Source organism: Acomys minous (genome assembly GCF_964271855.1).
Source record: "Acomys minous genome assembly, chromosome: 5".
Taxonomy (NCBI): Eukaryota; Metazoa; Chordata; class Mammalia; order Rodentia; family Muridae; genus Acomys; species Acomys minous.
Genome location: NC_140494.1, coordinates 20,635,986 through 20,654,556, shown reverse-complemented (window position 1 = coordinate 20,654,556; position 18,571 = coordinate 20,635,986). Strand labels below are relative to the sequence as shown.

Sequence of the window (18,571 nt, the reverse complement as noted above, 5' to 3'; positions counted from 1 at the left end):
AAATAAAAATAGAGTTCTAACAGCTACAGAACACCATATCTGTTTAATTGCCTGTAGAGGAGACACAGTGCTAAGCTTGCCTAGCTCATCTTAGTTATGTTAATAGAACTAATGAAACCTCCATTACAGAGTATGCCCTCCCTTGCCTAATAAGTGTCAGCTCTTCTTCTCTAAAAAGGTCCCTGTTCTTCCATCACAATCAGGCCACATTACCCGTTATTCCTCAGCACTGCCACGGACAAGGACAAGGAATCAGAACTAGGTCCACCTCCCATCTCTGCTGAGCTCAGAGAAGTCCTTCCCCGTGTTTAAGACTAGGGTGTGGATGGTGCAAAGGATAAAGTAGGCAATGAGTGCAGGATGCTAGCACATTGCCTGGTGGATGGTGGGAGAACCTGTTGGTTGCCTGAGTTCATCACTCCCTTTCTCTTGTGTGCTCTGGCCCTTTCCTAGGAATGGTCAGGCTCTCTGAACTTAAGTCAAATGTTCAGAATTCCAGGCCCATCAAGATAGCCACAGCCTTGTCCGATGACATCATCACACAGAGGGAGGACTCAGCCAAGGCTGGGGAGGATGAGGAGCAAGAGACTGCTGAGGTGGAGCAGGAGATGGTGGCCACAGAAGCCCGGCCTCGGAGGCGGAAATCAGCTCGGGTGGCTGAGGCAGTAACCAGAGTGGAGCCAGAGGAGAAGCAGAGAGGAAAGAGGCAAAAAGACTTTGATCTATCAGAACAAAACGAATCTAGTGATGACGAGAACCAGAGCAAAGAAAGAACTCGTGCTGCAGAAGAGGTGTGGACACAGAGTCAACAGAAACTTCTGGAACTGGCATTACAGCAATACCCAAAAGGAGCCTCTGACCGTTGGGACAAAATAGCCAGATGTGTCCCGTCTAAGAGTAAGGTGAGTAACAGGGGGCTGCGCATTGGCGTGGGTGTCCCCATGCTTGCGTCTCCTCACACCCCTCCTTCCCTGCCCCACCACCTACAGGACCTTTTGTCTCACACTTGTCTTCATTCTCTCTTCAGCTTGTGAAATCTGCACACTGCCAAGGTAGAAAGCAGGTCAAGATGCTAAAATGTAGTTCTTCTGCAAGACCAGCTAGTTCTTCTCAAAAAAAGAAAAAAAAAACCCATATGTAAAATAGAACTTAGGCTGGCCAGATGGCTCAGTGGGTAAGACTGCCTGCCATCAAGCTTACTCTTTGGATCAGTCCCTGAAATTCACATGGTAGAAGAAAAAGCCAACTCCTTCAACCTCCACATATGTGCTCTGGCCACACATGCACAGACATGCATTCATGTATGCACACACAAAAAATATCTATTTTATTATAAATATGTTATATAATGTGGATATGCGTGTGTGTGTGTGTGTGTGTGTGTGTGTGTGTACGTACATATATACGTACAAACTTCCCACTGCAGCCGGCCAGTCTACTAGAAAGTTCATCCTACTCAGGCGGGCAGTCTGAGAAAACAGAGCTGGCAAGAAGTGTCCCTGTTCCACAGAAGGCAGAGTAGTAGCCCCTGGCTCTGTGACAAGTCTAACCCAAAGGGCGAGTGGGTCCAGTCTCTGTGGAGTGTCAGGGTAACTCAATTCTGCATGATTTGGGCTTATGAGTCCAACGGTGGCACCTCTCCACCCAAAGGCACCCAAGGGATGTTCATGTGGAGTCAGTACACAACTGACTCTTTTAACACACAACTCTCTATCCATCTTGGTTTTTTTGAGACAGGGTTTTCTCTGTGTAGCCTTGGCTATCCTAGACTTACTTTGTAGATCAGGCTGCCCCTGAACTCAGAGATCCGCCAGCCTCTGCGCCCCCCCCCGCCCCCAGTGCTGGGATTACAGGTGTGCACCACCACATCTAGCTGACTTCGCCCATTTATAATTGTGATTATCTGCAGCTCTGAGCAGCTTTGAATACATCATTCTCACATACAAGCAGGAAGAAGTGGCCTGCTGAGAGCCAGCCTTGGCCTCCCCGCCCTTGTGATTTGCACTTGAGCCCTGGGAGCTCAAAACCAGCTTTCTCCCCAGGCCATCTTCCTCCTTGTAGGCTGTGCTTTGAGTGTGAGGCACCAAGAGCACACAGATGCTCATTTACATATTTTTCTGTTACTGAACGTCTATGTTGGAAAGCCTGTCTTGTGGTCATGTGTGTCCCTGAGTGCACAGGTGTAGTTATCTGTCACCTACTTTATGATGATGAAACTGAGTTTCTGAGAGAAAAATAAACCATTAGCAGTTGATCCCACAGTTTATCCCAGTCTCTCCAGTTGGTTTGCCCCAAGTAATTATTTCACTGAGTTTGTCTAACTTCTGTCATACTCAGCCATTTACATGTGGGATAAATTGAGTTTTGCTCAAAATGAAAGCACTAAAAAGGGAGTGGACCCTTCCTAGAACTTCAGAGCCCACCGTTGTGCTGCTGCCCACTGACCCTCTGGTGCCAACTGCCTGCTCAGAGCTCAGCATTACACACCTGTCCTGGAGAGGGTTGAATGCTGACGCCTTGAAGGCGTGGGTGGATGGTGGTGGGTGTGGGGAGCCTCTCACTATAAGAGGCTTGTCCCACACTGCTGCAACCAGCCCCTGTCCGTGCCTGATTGAGGACCTGTTTAGAACAGCAGTCATCTGCCCTGGATCTTGAGTTAATATGCTTATGGACCATAGGGCTGGTATTACCTAGACAGAAACAATAGGACCTAAAATATCACTGTGCCTACCTGAGAATGCCTCTTCATTCCATCTTGTCTGACTTAGTCCACTCAAGGGATGGCGGCCTTAGGTGCTCTGAGGTGACCATTCTGTAACCTGATGGCATGGGGGGGGGGGTCGCGCGTGCGGGGACTTGACCACTCTGTGCTAGTTGTGTGCTGTGGCTCACATAGGAAGGTCTCAGCAGCCACCAGGGAGAGGCACAACATCCAATGCCTTGGGTTCTTGGGTTCTGGGATGGGATGGGATGGGATGAGGTGGCAGATACTGCTGTGATAGGACCAGTTACCAAGCTGCTCTCCGTAGAGAACTGCTTTTTTTTTTTTTTTTTTAAAGATTTATTATATATACAAGGTTCTGGCTGCACATATGCCTGTATGAAAGTAGACGGTGGCCACCATGTGGGTGCTGGGAATTTAACTCAGGACCTTTGGAAGAGCAGCCAGTGCTCTTAACCTCTGAGCCATCTCTCCAGCCCCGAGAACTGCTCAACTGTCACCCTCAATCAGCACCTTGACCTTGGCTGGCCTTGTAGCAGGTCTTCTCTGACCAGGTCTGCCTGGGACCAGCTAGGCTTTCATAGAATGATCAGGAAGGTTCCAAAGGAAGTGAACACAAGGCTTCCTCATTAGGACTGAGCACCAACCAGCAGACAGGTCCCAGTGAGCTGACCACACCAGGGCACTGACCCAAGAAAATAACTGTTACTGCCTGTCTCTTTTTTTCTCCCCACAGGAAGACTGTATTGCTAGATATAAGCTGCTGGTTGAACTGGTCCAAAAGAAAAGGCAAGCTAAAAGCTGAATCTTCTGGAAGATGACTATGACTTCAGAAATCTCATGCAGGAAATTTGCATTTTGTACCTCAGTATTTCTAAACATCATGTGCCTTAGTAAAAAAAAAAAAAAAAATCAGCTAGAGGTGCTGTTTGCAGGCCTTCGTTGTGTGTTGGGGGAGGGATGCGGTACTCTGCAGATTTAACTCCCCCTCCAGCAAAGTTTACTGGGAGCTTTCAAATAGTGTTTTAGTGAGCAGGCAGATAGGGGAGCATGCGAACAAACTAACAGGAATGGAGCTGGGTGTGGTGGCCACACCTTTAATCCCAGCATTTAGGAGGCAGAGGCAGGAGGATCCCTGTGAATTTGAGCCTGGTCTACATAGTGAGTGCAGGACAGCCAGGGTTAGACAGTGAGACCCTGTCTCAAAGAAAACAAAAACAAAACGTAAACAAAAAAGTAACCGAAGAACACACAGTCAATTCATTGCTGGGACTGAGGAGCAGTAAGACAAGGTTAATGAGATGCACCAGCCTGGCCTCAAGCTAGCTGGTGAAGAGCAAGCGGAGGACATCTTAATTGGTTCAGAAAAAAGACCTGAATTAACTAGAGTATGGCTGACACAGTGTCTGGTCTGGGAGCTGAGGAGATGGGTCCTCTTTCTCAGTGTCTACTGTACTGTCTACTCCTGTTGAGCCCTCCTCCTCTGAACATGCCTTTACTGCCTGTCACTTGCTGCTGCATGCAGCGTGCCTACGTGAAAAGCACGGAAGTGCACAGAACACACTTAAGGAAAACGATGCCGTGTCTGAACAGGACTGAAATAAGGAGGCGGAGGTCACCTTTCTGCCCTGTAAGTATCCCCACACAGGAGGACTTGGAGCCAGGTAAGCCTATGCCCTCCCCTGAGCTCAGACAACAAGGGAAGCCTCAGGCCTCTTAGCTTGTGCAAAGTGCTGGTTCCCAAAAGAGAAGCTGAAAAGTGGAAAAGCAACTTGTGTGCTGAAGCAGGAGTTCCCTCCTCTCAGCTCTGTGGGAAAGGGACCATGGAAACATGAGGAAGAGAAGGTCACTCTGGCCCAGCAGAGATGGGACCAACAAGACAAGGCCGACCCCAGTAGTACTGCCCACCCTTTCCAGTAGTGGGCAAGCAGCTCTTCCCCACGGCTTCTGATGGTCTATAAAGTGGCTACTATACATTTCAAGCTGACTCTGTCCCACCCCTACCATCTAGGGCAGACAAGCATGTAAGAGAAAGTAAATTGCCTCAGCCCAGCAGTGACATCTATGAGAACCCTGCTAAGTCACCCTTTGCAGTCACAGTACTTTTGTGTCTCTGTCATCTCTGCCCCAAATCCTAGTATACATTTCTGGGCTTCTGGAATCAAACGCATCTTATGGCAAGACACGGTGATACACACCCGTGATCCTAGCACCCAGGAGGCAAAGAGGAGGGGCTGCAAGTTTGAGGTCAGCCTGGTCTACATACTGAGTTGTAGGCCAGCCAGGGCTGCACAGTGAGCTTCTTCCTCTAAAGCACCTTGTTGGGACTGGGCCCTAAACCTACTTACCCTTCTTCAGACTCCTGTGCCCCCCTGGGCTTCCAAGAGCCATTCGCTACAGAAGTCTGAATGCTAAAGGCCTGGGTTGCTGTAGGACCAAGACAGGGACACAGATTAGACTCCTAGCACTCAAAGTTCCTTCCACAGGCCTGGTCCGCATACCTTGAGACCAACCACTGCGCTGTGACCCTTTCTTAGCCCCAGATGCGCAAACTCTGGGGTACAGGTGACCACAAGTCTCCACCTCACCAAGAAACTCCCTGCGCTCCTGTCACCTCTTCAAGCGCCTTCCCTTACTTTTCTGCTCTCTCCTCCCACCCATCTTCTTTGTTCTTTAGGCTAGGGATTGGTTGGTAGTGGCCCCAATCATGGGAAATCTTTTTGTCCTTATTAAGATGAGAGAGGCCTCCCTAGTGTCCCTCATGAGAGGGTCCTGCCAACCCCATCTCTAGCCACATCTCCAAGCCTTGTACAGCTGCTCACCAGGGGGATTCCAACTGGGCACCACCCTCTACGGCTGTGGGCTGTCCTTGAGCCACTGTCTTTTAGAGGATAGGACAGTCTTGTGTTGACAATGGATGGGTCAACTGGACACCTGACAACAGCCAGGGCCCTTTTGAGAGTAGCCGCTAGGCAACAGCAGGCTTTGGGTGACATCCCCATGAGTGAGATTCTCTACAACTCCACTTTATACATGCTCAGGTCTGGTTCTCTGTGGCCACACCTGGAAGGAGATGGGAGAGACATCTTGAGCTGTCACGTTCAGTCCCAACTCCTCTGAAAAACCAGAACTGTCCTAAGGTTCTGCTGGATAGGAATGGCAGGTGACAATCTGTGTGAAGGCTTTAAGTACCCACCCAGTTTCTCAAGAGCAGTCAGTTTTGGTGTTTTGCATGGCTACCCAGGCTTCTCAACTGTCATTAATTATTACCAGCGTGAGTGGCAGGCCAGGAGAGGCTCCCTCCATGTGCTCACATCCCTACCTGGGGTCCTTCATCTTTGGGTGACTCCGTTTTCTTCAGGTGGCCCAAGTCACACAAGACACTCATACACACTTCAAGAGGCCACTGAACAAGTAAGCTACAGGACCTACACTTGATCAGGACATGGCACATCACAAGACAAGTTGGGCAGAGCATCCCTTAAAAAAGCCAGGCTAAGGGCTCTCAATATAAGGGTCACACTGAGAACCCCAAGGCTGCCTATTGCACACTGGGAGAAGAGGCTCTCAGGAACATGGTTCCTCGCTCAGTGGGGATGGAGAATTCTGCTAAGAGGGTAGAGGCCCTGAGGCCAGGATGGTCCATCTTTCACAAGCCCTAGTCATTGTCCCGAGCAGAATCCCTCACAGTGAGATTCATATGCACAGAAGGTCCGATTGGTTGCCAAATGGGAGACTGCAAAAGAAACAGGTGTTTACTGCATCCAAAGCACATGTGTGCAAGGGCTAAGGAAAGCATTGACCTGCTTACAGCAGGAAGTACCCTAATGGGAGCAGGGTATGGTCTTTTTAGTTAGCTAAAGGAAAAACAAAACAAAACAGGTGCATCACACAGATTGAGATAAAGCAAATAAATTTGATTCCTGGGAGATGGCTCAGTGGATAAAGCCACTAGTTAACAAGCCTGGTGAGCCAACATCACTCTCCAGAAGGCACAGGGTCTCAAAAGTTTGTCCTCTGACTTCCGCTTTCATACTGTGATGCATCATACACAACCCAGCCCACCACTACACATGCACACAAATTAATGCAACTTAAAAATTTAGAAGACGTTCTTGCTTTTGTTTGAAACTTTAAAACTTTTAAAAAGGTTTTTGCTGTTGTTTTGCTTTACTCGTGGGTTTGCTTTTGTATTTTGGTATGAGTATTCTGCCTTTGGGTGTGTCTGTGTACCAGAAAAGGATCTTGGATCCCTGGACCTGGCGTTAGGGTTGTAAATCACCATGTATGTAGGCGATGTAAAGTGAGCCTTGGTTAAAGGAAAGTACTTCCAAGCAAGAGGTGCCCTTCACTGGCAGCAGTGTGCTGTCTGGCTATGCCCAGCTCTATACAATGACATCTCAATACTCAGCATATTATTGTTAGTGAATGAGTGCTGAGGACGGTGCCTGAGGCAGGAAGGGCAGTTCATGCCTCCCAGGAGGAAAGGAAATGCACATCTCATACAAGTAGTTTCAAGGAAATCACATGACTCAAGTTGTGTAACCCGGACCAGAAAACACAGTTCAGACACTTCGTATCTCTAGTGTCAAGTTTGCAGCACACAAAAGGCCACTGAAAAGCTACTTGGTGTGAGTTCTCTGGGCCTCTCTTCGTGGCCCCTAGATGGAGAAACTAGCACATCTGTCTACCGACTTCTGCTCTCTTCCAGCACTGCTTTCCCCATCAGCCTGTCTTGGTGCCCATGCTTTGCCTCTTGCCATGTTCAGCTGCTGACAGCAGAAGTTTAGCTGCAGGTATGTTCAAAGCTCTTTCCTGCTTTCCCATAAGGCTCCCATGCTGCAGGGCCACCATGTTCCTGTTTGCCACTCTCCCAACCCCACACAACCACCACTGGATCGCCAGCCAAGGTGATTGATGATCATGGTGGTGGAAACTGGACAGGATTGATTACCAGGAAATTAAGCAACAATAGAAAGTTAAGCTCCTCTTTCATAAATGCCACTTAATTCAAGGAAAAAAGCAGGCCAAAAATCTGTGTATACAATATTTTAACTACAGGAACTTACTGTAAGGGGAAATGTTTTAAAGTGGGATATGTGTGTGTGCCTGAGCATGCACATTTCATAAAAACCAGGAAGAGTCATGGGGGTGAGGGGTCTCTTTTTTTTCTAGGCCTGTTTGAGAACAAGGTGCTAGGTTTCATTTCCTTTGCTGCAAACATTGAGAAAAGAATAACTGTAGCCTGGACCATAACATAGTCAGAGACAGAACTTCCTGGCTGGGACACAGTTCAGTAGTAAAAGCACTTGCTAACCTCTCTAAGGTCCAGACCCTAGTACAGTGCTGCAGAAGTACTCCTGAGCCTCCTGCCTTTACCTCCCAAGTGCTGACATGAAAGGCCTACACCACCACACCCATCTGCATCTGTCTCCTGTGGGTTTTCAATCCAAATACATGGCCCACTTAAGAATAGACCCCTGCTGTCAGTCAAGACCTCTGTTCCCCGTTCCAGGAACTGTCCAGAGCTGTGGGGATTATCCTTTTCTTCCTTCCTTTGGGACAGTGTAACATCACGACTAGGCAGAGTGGAGCAAGCCTGCAGACCACAGCACAGGAGTTACTAGAATTGTGGGCTGGAGATTACACAGGTTACACAAGATCCTGCCCTGACCCAAAATACAAACAGGACAAGCCCCACGCCCACTAATTTTGTGCCCTGATCTCCATGGCTTCCCTGCCCAGTGCTTGACATGACAGATTCACAACCCCAAGATAAGGTGTTAAGTTGCTCACAAAGTTGCCAATGCCAAGTGCTGTCCAGGGCCCAGGTTGCCCTGGGAAGCACTCCCACCCCAAAAGCAGCAAGCCATGTGTCCTAGGTTGCCAGGATACATGAGCCACTATCTCAGTCAAAACAAGGCAGTTTTAAAACAAGCCTTGGGCTAGATTTCTTTTTCATGGTCACTCAATTCTTAATTACCAAATCTCTGTATTCTGATATAACTATCCTTAGAGTCAAGTATGGTATACCCAAAGGGTCATTAGACACATCCTTATATTTCTCTTTTATAGAATGCCCCGAGTTTACTCTAAATATGTGAACAACAATTTAGTTTTTAATCAAGTGTGCATACAACTTTTTAAAACTGTGCCACAATTAAACATCTTCTTTGAAGCTGATTGCTGAAGCTCTTCTCACTGTGGACACCCACACCCAGCAGTCACCCGCAACTCTGGACATGGCTGCTCAGCTCCACGCTGGCATAGCCTACCCCTGAGAAGTCGGACAACTCCAGGATGACTGTACTGAAGCTCCCAACAAAACATGCCCACAGCACTGGGGAGTGCCACACACATGAGGTCTGTGAGTTCAAGACAGCCAACTCTCCAAAAAAAAGAAGGGCACATGGCTATAAACAGCATTAAATTTTATTAACAAAAACTTTGTACATTTTAATACATGTGGAATTTTACATCTAAGTAAAATAACAGCACATTCAAAATTTACCATTTATACAAATTGTTACAGAATAACAACCAGTGGGTTAAATAAGTAAAATAAACCACACTGATTCTTTTAAATTATCTACAAAAGGTTTGACTTTCTTTAAAATTCCCCTGAACATATAAAAATAAATTAATTTTACTTTTCAATTAAATCTACCAATTAGAAATATTACAAATCAAAATATCAATGTTATGAATTTTTCACATTACAAAACAGATTCACAAACCTTATTTACAGAAGTGAGGTAAGAACTGTGCAGTGCCACCAGGAGACACTGCAGAGCGAGCACGTTCTTCCAGCTAAGGACACAGTGGAGGTCGAACTGCAGCTGGGCCTTTTCTACTAGTATTTCATGCATTTCAGAAACAGATCAGTGATTATCCCCAAGTGTTTAACCTACCAGCCTGCCATATTGTCACAATCTCTTGATTACATGACTACCCGAAGTCAAAAGACAGGTTTTAGGAACTGTGGTGGCCCATTTGTTCCAATGGGCAGTTTTGAGAGGTTGATGAAATAAAATAAGTATAGACCCCTTTCCCAAATGCACTTGTTAATGTGGACAATGACCCAGGTTAGTAGTTTGCCTGAGCTCTCTACAGTGGCATAGGAAGTCTCAGCACAGGCAGGAGCATGGGGAAGGCTGCTGGCACAAGTGGCCTACCCTGCTGTCTCGAGCCCTTCAACCCACAGAGGTCCCAATAGGCACTTGATTAAGGCCAGACCCTACCAGCAATTTCCACATTGGTGTCTCTTTATGATATTGCTCACTTCCAATTGATCTGGTTCTCCCAGCAGCCTTAGAACTCGCTTAAACTCAAGATCTCTTTTAAATAGAGTAGGTTTTAACTCTTTTAAAAAAAAAAAAGCCTGGGGGTTGGGGCGCAGATGTTTCCATCCTAATTTGATCACCAAATGGACAAATCTCAGAAGAAAATTTTTAAAGCACCATTTGCAGAGCCCCAGTTCAGGATCTGTATAATCACAATATTTAATGAATACAAATCCAGGAGAAGAAATCAGACAGTTCTTAAAACTTAAGATCTGTCCCGTGGAGCAAGCACACTCTATCCCAAATAAGACATTTCATATTGGAACTTTTATAATAAAACCAAGTGGTTTGCAAAAGGAATAAGTCTTTAGGGTTTACTATTTGTATCTCCAGTTTATAACAAAGCTAGCTGTGAACCAAGCACATTACGTTTTTCTTGGTTTGATAAATTCATTGCATCTGAATTATTTCATTGACAAAAAAGTTATTAATTTTTCTTCCAGAGGTCAAACACTTTGTTAAGGGATGGGGATATAGGAATTCCATTTCAGTGCAACAAAGCAAGAAGAAAATTAATCAGCCTTACAAGAGCATGTGTGGCATCCTTCCCTGTGTGTTCCCCTGCCCTTCTTCATAGCTGTGGCAGACACTGCAGCAGCCAGTGAAGCGCAGACCAGCAGGACAGGCGAGTTCAGATGCTTTTCAAGTGTCAACTTTTCTCTTGAGCTACAGGCCCGGCTTTATCACTAAGTCTCTGCAGTTTAAAACAAAAATTAGAGGCATTAGTTCAACAATTTTTCCCAAGACACTGAGACCGTACCTAATTCAATGTATTTCTTCTGAAGTTTGCTACTATTCAGCATAATAAACATCAATTCTTTAAGAAGGGCTTCAAAAACAGTATACTGGGCATATGTAAAGGCACAAGGGTGGTGTGCCCATCCTTGGATATGATTCCCAGAGGAAGAGATGCAGTTACAACTTTTCCAGATCCACCTTTCCACAGGAGAAGCCACAGTATTAACCTCACAGGTGTGTATGTCCTCTGAGCTTTGACCTCTCTTCCCTCTTGCCTATAGCAAGTGGGGCTCCGCCTATCGTGTTAGGAACTAAAATCACACACGACACTGTAATCCATGGACCCTAGCACATGACAGGACTCCTTAACTTCCCCGAGTCCAGCTTTCCTGTTAGGACTCTGTTGTGTTTGAGTTGGGTCTCAGCCAGGTGTGGTAGCACCTGTCTTAATCCCAGCACTGGGAATCAGAGGCAGGTGGATCCCTGTAAGTTCAAGGCCAGCCTGGTCTACATAGTGAGTTCCAGGAACTGCATCAAGACCCTGTCTTGCAGACTCCAAGAGAGGTGGGAGAAGGACTGAGACAGACAGACAGACATAGATGAAGTCTCTCTATCTGACTTGGTCCTCCAGCTTCGGCCGCCCAAGCAGCTGTGCTGATAGGCATGTGCCAGCAGCCCACCAGGCTAATTATTCTCGATTACTTGTTGTGGTTCTTCCATTAAAAACTAATCTATTTTTAATATGGGAAAATATCCATGAGCAAAAGCATGGGAAATTGCATCAAGTGTCCATATAAACACAGAATCATTGATGGGAAAGGGCACAGGGTTCCTGGTCACAGTGGTCACCGTCAGAAGGCAGGCACAGCAAGAGGACAAACAAAGCTCTTAACAGTCAGCCAGGATCTTGAACCAGTATTCATTACTAAATTAAAACCAGTGTTTTGAAGGTTAAAACTAAAACCACAAGTGAAAAGTCTTAATGTAGCTGGACACAGTAACATCAGGACTCATCTTTGCAGGTCAAACACCACCCTTGACTGCTTTCCTGTCCGGGCACCGGACCTCATCCCCTCCATCACATACCTTCCTACAACCTGCAGGCTACTACTCATGTATCCACACCACACCTCACCCGTATCCTGTAAGGGTGAGATGCTATGACTTACACATTATAAAGTCAACAAATTTTAATTTTTATATACTATTAAAACTGTTATTGCAATTAAGCTTTTAAAGATTTAGGTGTATGTGTATGTGTGCACCCACCTGTGGGTTGATGCATATGTGTGGCAGGTGCCATGGGATTCCTGGAGCTCTAATTACAAGTGGCTGAGAAAGGGGTGCTGGAAACTGAACTCAGGTCTAACTTAAGCACTGAACCATCTCTCCTGCACAGCAACATCATTTCTCAAGGAATCAATCTGGTAGAATGTAATCTTGGCCTAATTTTGTATATTTTCCATATCAAAAATGTAATTCCATTTTTAAACAAAATAATCAAATACATAAAGTTAAATGGAGAAAAGTTCTGTAACTAGCCAAATTCAAGTTCTTCTTTAAAGAGGGGACAAGAGAAAGAAAGAAATCTGTTTTGAATGGGCTGTTTCACCTATTTTGCTAACTGAAACATTTTGGAAAATGCTATATTATCAATGGCCTTCAAACCTTATATGCAAATTCGAATTGGTATACTTAAGGGACATGCAAATTAAACTGGCTTAGACCCTATGTTTACAATATCCAGCTGCTAAAACAACTGGTTTTAAGAAGGAAACTATCAGAGGAATAGTGTGTAAAAGACTTAAAGACCCTCTGAAGTGCAGCATACTTACTGTGACTTTCTGGCTGGTGCTGTCCCCATGGATGGTGAGGAAGGGGTTGGTGGTGGCCGTGTGAAGTGGGGGCGCCTGAGTGCCTGCAAGGAGGTTGTTGATGGGGATCTGTGTGGGCCCTGGGAGCTGCAGCTGCTGGAGCTCGGGTGGGTGGTGCTGCTGCTGCATCAGCTGGTACAGGAAGGCCTGATGCTGTTCCTTCAGCAAAAATTAAGACAGAAGATAAGCTTCAGCCAAAGGATGCACCAGTCAGCAAAGCCTGCCTTCTCTATTTCTTTCTCCTACAGTATTGTTTGTTTAAAAGTAAAGCACAGTCACACTACTGAGAAAACAAGAACTGTGTGTGATGGCACAGGCCTTTAATTTCAGCACTGGGCAAGCAGAGCAGGTGTGTGGCTATCAGTTTCAAAGCTAGCGAAGTCTGCATAGTGCCACACCAGCCAGGGCTACATGGCAAGGTCTGTTTAAAAATAATAATAATAATAAGGAGCCACATCTAGAGAAGCAAGTGCACTAGGTAATAACCCAGCACCACCTGAGAAATGCCCAGTTTTTATTTAGTGATTGACTGAATGAATGACCGACTGACTTGCATTTTTCAGGACAGGGTTTCTCTGAGTAGCCCTTGCTGTCCTGGAACTTGCCCTGTAGACCAGACTGGCCTAGAACCCGGAAGATCTGCTTGCCTCCCAAGTGCTGGGATTAAAGCGTGATCCACCACCGCCAGCTGAATTGCCCATTTTTAAAACACAGCAAGCAAATACAGAAGTGTATTCACATGAGGCTAACCATAATGAACACAGAGAACAGGAAACAGCAGCAGTCAGGGTGCTGTGCTGCTTGATTTTGGTTAACACACAAGCAGGTCGTCTGAAAAGAGACTCTCCATTGAGAAAATGCCTCCATAATACAGGCCTATAGGCAAGTCTGTTGGGCACGTGGTCCTGGGACATGTAAGAGAGCAGACTGGACAAGTCATGAGGAGCAAGCGAGTGTAAGCAGAGTTTCTCCGTGACTTCTGTGTCAGTTCCTGTCTAAAGTCGGCTGCGATTTCCCTGGATGACAGGCAAAATAAACCCATTCCTCTTTAAGTTGGTTTAGCCAGTGTTTTGTCATAGTAACAGGAACAAACTAATACCGGCTGAGTTACATTACAATTAGCTACTTTAGAGTTCATCACATGGGCCAAACCCTGCCCATAATTCTTTTCAAACATTTCTGAAAGTTGCCATCCACTCCTAACAGAGGTATTTTCTTGCTGCAGTTCTGAATTCTTCCTTTCAGCAAGCATAGAGTCCATTCAAGACTGATTTCCTGGGTGCTGACTACAGGCCCTGTATTACTGCTTGGGATATATGGCAGGATGGGCAGCCCCTGCCTGCCTAGGGAATGTGAAACAATGTTATAGTGTGCTTGCTGATAAGAGGACGCTGAGTCAGTCAGACTGCAGCCGTCAGGGCAGCTCTGAGAAGACTGGTAAAGACTTGGAAGCACTGCGGCCACATGTATTTCTAGGGCCCCAATGAGAGCTTGTATAGCAAGATCCTAAACCCAAGAGCCCAGTGAGGATGGCAGGCAGGAGGGACGGGAAGGACACGGGGCTTCTACGTGGACGCTTAGAGGAAAATGTCAAGTCAGCAGAGCTTTTGAGCAAAGGAGGGGAGTAGGGAGAACACATGGTATGAAACTCTTTATGGAGAGTGCCTGCTTCTATGTACTGAATGCTGGGATTAAAGGTTGTCTCACACCACACCTAGTTAAATGACAAGGGATTTCTTGAAGTCACTGTAGTATTTACAAAACAAAAAACAAAAAAGACTGTACAATTTTGACTTAAGCGACCGTAGGGCTGGAGTTGGGGAAAGTGGGCAGGCAAGCAGGCTTGTGTAAGACGTATGGTAGCACAGTCTAGGACATGTTTAAAGTGCCCTTCAGGGTGTGCAGGGGCTCTAGAAAGAAAGCAGGTGGATCCAGAGGTCTAATCTGAAGCCGTAGACATCTATGCACAGACCAAGCTGAAACATCTGAGAGTCAAGGAAACTGCTGAACTCGATTCATACCTAAGAAGGTTAAAAGAAAACAGGAAGGCCCAAATTGGGGGGAGAATATTCAACTGTCAAATGTGACTGCCAGGTCAGGAAGTGTAGGAGGATGACCAGTGAACTTCCAAGTCTGCTACCATCTATGTGAGACAAATAGTGATGGTGGGCGGCAAAAAGAGGGTAAGTTTTCCAGGTGTGGTGGCGCACGCCTGTAACCCCAGCACTCAGAGAGGCAGAGGCAGGTGCATCTTCTTGAGCTCAAGGCCAGCCTGTCTACAAAGCAAGTCCATGACAGGTAAAGCTATACAGAGAAACCCTGTCTTGGGGGTGTGTAAGTTTTCAGTTTTTGAATTCATCTCCTGATCCCCTTGCCTTTACTTCCCCAGTGCTGGAATTACAGGCGTGTGCTACTCTATCCCATACACTGAAGTGTTAGGCACATACTTAATGCACATTTTTATTTTACAACATGTAAGTTAAAGGTAGATTTGCTGACAAGTGCCTGAGATCCAGTACTTGAAGGGGCTGAGGTCGGAGGACTATGAATTCAAAGGCAGCCAGGGCTACGCATCAATATCCCGTTGCCAATAAAAGGCATAATGTCTGTAACATGTATATTCTCCCATATAATTTTAAATCACTGTTAGAATACAAATAACATAAAATAGTTGCACAGTGTTGTTTAGGGAATTGTAGCCAAAGACCGAAAAACGGAAAGAAAGAAAAGAAACAAAGAAGTCTATACAGGTCCAGTATAAATACACATTTTTCAATATTTCTGATTTGCTAATAAACTGACAGATGGGTCTGAAGACTTAGCTGTATGTGATAATGGAATTACTCTTTCTCAGGAAAACTATTTTCCTTCAGTTCTGCTATATCTCTGTAAAACCCAACTCTTCAGGTTTCCTCTTTGTCTTCTTTTCATCAAAATACGCTAAAATTCTACAGTTTCTTACCAGAGATGGCAGTATATTACGATAGCACTGTCTAGTTAGTGACTCCTGTTTCTCCTCCTGGGCCCATCTTCTCCCTCCCAACACAAACTGTTTCCATGCAACAACTCATCTTTCTAAATCCTTAATCCTTATCATGTCATTCAGTTCAATATTCCTCAATGAATTCTTTAAGAAAGAAAGTTATAGCATGAACAAAGCAAGGTCAGCACAACTGATCTATCTGACCATTAGAGACAGGAGACAGAACAACGGTTCAAATGTCATCTCCCAAGGAGCTTGGATCAGCCCATCTAAAGCAAGCTGGTGGCAGTGTCATGGTGGGATGCTAGTCCAGCAAGCCTGTCACGTGTGAGGCCTCAGTAGTAAAATGTCCCTCCCCTCACTTCAACTCTTGAGCCATGTAATGCCCGCCCAAATCCTACTTCCCTGTCCTTGGGATTGACTATGATAGAATGTGCACTCACTCACTACCTCTCCTCTCAGAATGAACTGCAAAGAAACTACAGCTTGTATTCCCATCCCTAGAGCCCAGTCAGCACAATTCATGTTTTAACATTTGTAAACCAATCGACCAATGTAATCGTACAGGTATGCCAAAGGGTGCACACTCACAAGGCAGGTACCTACACCATCATCAGTGTCAACTATAGTCTACAACACCAGACCCTGACAAAAATAAAACATGGTCAAAGAACTTACGGGTGTGAGCTGCTGGGAGTTTAACAGCTGCTGGAGCTGCTGCTGCTGAATAAGCATCTGTCTCTGCTGGTCGGAAAGCAATCCTAGTCCCGAAGCGCTGAAAAACAGTGCAACCCTGACCTGCTGTGCCCTTCTCAGGCCGTGATGTCAAAGGCAACCTCTTCACTGGGTAGTTAACAATTTTGGTTTTTTAACTACTATAAAACTTGATTATGTACAAATCATTCTTCCTCCCTATACACGCAAACTAAACTGTCAAGTAAACAGGAACTCACTGTCAAGAAGTTAATTTAAACAGGTACAAACTTAAGAAACACAAAGTTGTGTGTTTGTAAGAAAGTGTATGTAGTAATCATCTGTCCTTCACTTCATCAAAACCTGTCATTGAGAATTATCAAAATTGTGCTTTTAAATCTTGAAGACCCAGTGTCATGTGACTGCCACAATAGTATCTTTTCAAAATTTAGGATACATGTATGTAATAAAAAGTAAAAAAAAAAAAAAAAAAAAAAACATTTTAACACAGATAGCCAAGATCAGGACTAACATTTTCAACATAGAATATATTTAATAATGATACTGAAATTGAATTATATCAATTTAAAAAATAAACATATTAGCCAGGTGGCAGTGGTAAACGCCTTTAATCCCAGCACTTGGGAGGCAGAGGCAAGCAGATATGTGAGTTCAAACCAGCCTGGTCTACAAAGTGATTTCCAAGACAGCCTAAGCTACACAGAGAGACCCTGTCCCAGAAAACCAAACCAAAAGAGTAACACAAACACCATGCTATAAGTAGTAAGCACTTACTTAATTTTTCCTATAGAACTTCTACACTGATAACATGTTGCATGAAAAATGAAACAAGATGGTGATGATGGTGGTGACGGTGATGACAATAATCATACTGAAATAAGTCTCTTACCTGTTAGTCAGTGCAGTGGCCGGCATTGGATGTGCTGCATTAGGTGGTACACTGGTGTGGGTAAGGGGAGCAGGGTTCTGGGATATTGTGACAGGGGTCTGAATAACACCATTTAAAGCTCCTACAATGCCGTTAATTGCCAGTTGGTTACCTGGCAAAGCTCCAATTATTCCACCCACTGCAGACACAGCAGGAATGGTGGACGTTACAGTCTGCATTCCACTAGCTAGCGCCCCTACTGTCACACCATTGACCTGCTGAACCCCACTAACTCCTGAGCCTGGCTGAGCTGGACTCTGCCCAGCAGGAGGGGGGGTAGAAAGAGCAGAAGAGCTGCTGGTGCTTTGTCCACTGGAAGTTAAGTCCTAATGTAAGAGAGAATAGAAACCTAAGTCGGAAAGAGCACAGCAAAACTGCTTAATATAAATTAAAATCACTGAATGTAACATTGTGTAATGTTCCTAAGGAAAACGCAAATGAACACAACCACAAAAAATAATTACCTGATTTAATACAGGAAGAGAATTGTCAGGTAAAAAGCTATTTCCTATATGTGGGCTCTTACTGCTGTTCAGTGCATCAGTAGGAGCTAGAAATAGTAAAAGATAAAAAACACATCCCCGGTTAGGTTAATTTATTGCGTGTAAGATTAAAGATTATTTTAAAGTATATGCTGAATCCCATAGTCCTCATATTCCTAACACCAGTTGGGGCGGAGGGGAGGTAGGAGGGGAGAAGGCATGGCGCCTGTATTGAATACTACAGCTTTAAATCAATAATAAGATCATTACATTTAAATAAATTTTACAACAACCCATCCTTTGATTCCAAGGTCTTCATATAGCTGATAACCAGTTATTTATTATGTAGATGGCAGTAAGAGTCCATCCTAAACTATTTTTGTACTCACCGGTTTGTGCTGAAAATGTGTGTATTTGATGGGATGGACTGGGGTTTGCCGTTATCGCTGGGAAAGGCACTGAAAGCTGTGCATTCAGTAACTGAAGACGTTCTTTTTTGGCAGTCAAGTTTTTAATTTGTTCTTCTAATCTTCGATTTTCAACTTGAAGTTGGTGTAATGACTTCAGCATTCCTAAAACTGACAAATATTTGTGTGATTTTTTTTTTTAAAGACAACTCCACTCTCTAAGCATTTTATGGTCATAGTGTCAGTGTCAATTGGTTCAGACATAAAAATGTGAAAATTCTGTAGACTGATACAAAATGAGTGAGGGTTAGTCCTGGGTTGGAGGATAGATACAAACACCATGCTAGACTAAGCATATATACACACGCGAAGACTGTGCC

At 45.1% G+C, this 18,571-nt stretch overlaps 2 protein-coding genes across 22 annotated transcripts in view; one reads left to right on the top strand and one right to left on the bottom strand.

Annotated features, from left to right (window-relative positions):
- Positions 1–10,179, top strand: part of DNAJC1 (DnaJ heat shock protein family (Hsp40) member C1) — a 178,533-nt gene extending 168,354 nt beyond the window's left edge. Inside the window, exons 11-13 of one of the 3 annotated variants that reach the window (XR_014779388.1) lie at positions 454–902; positions 3,459–4,352; positions 7,434–10,179. Coding sequence is in view for 1 of the 3 variants with exons in the window: in XM_084782463.1 (XP_084638589.1) it covers positions 454–902; positions 3,459–3,527 (518 nt within the window). In the remaining 2 variants the exon portion in view is untranslated. Of the gene's footprint in view, positions 1–453; positions 903–3,458 lie in introns of all 3 variants that reach the window. The other 2 variants (XR_014779389.1, XM_084782463.1) reach the window with 2 other exon arrangements.
- The window catches only part of MLLT10 (MLLT10 histone lysine methyltransferase DOT1L cofactor), a 146,483-nt gene continuing 137,048 nt past the window's right edge, over positions 9,137–18,571 (bottom strand). For 18 of the 19 annotated variants that reach the window (XM_084782433.1, XM_084782430.1, XM_084782431.1 and 15 more), the window contains 6 exons: positions 18,174–18,362; positions 17,767–17,852; positions 17,264–17,628; positions 16,339–16,435; positions 12,639–12,836; positions 9,137–10,759 (listed from right to left, as the gene is read on the bottom strand). In XM_084782433.1, the coding sequence (XP_084638559.1) occupies positions 10,715–10,759; positions 12,639–12,836; positions 16,339–16,435; positions 17,264–17,628; positions 17,767–17,852; positions 18,174–18,362 (980 nt within the window). In that variant the 3' untranslated portion in view covers positions 9,137–10,714. The remainder of the gene's footprint in view (positions 10,760–12,638; positions 12,837–16,338; positions 16,436–17,263; positions 17,629–17,766; positions 17,853–18,173; positions 18,363–18,571) is intronic. The other variant, XM_084782428.1, reaches the window with a different exon arrangement.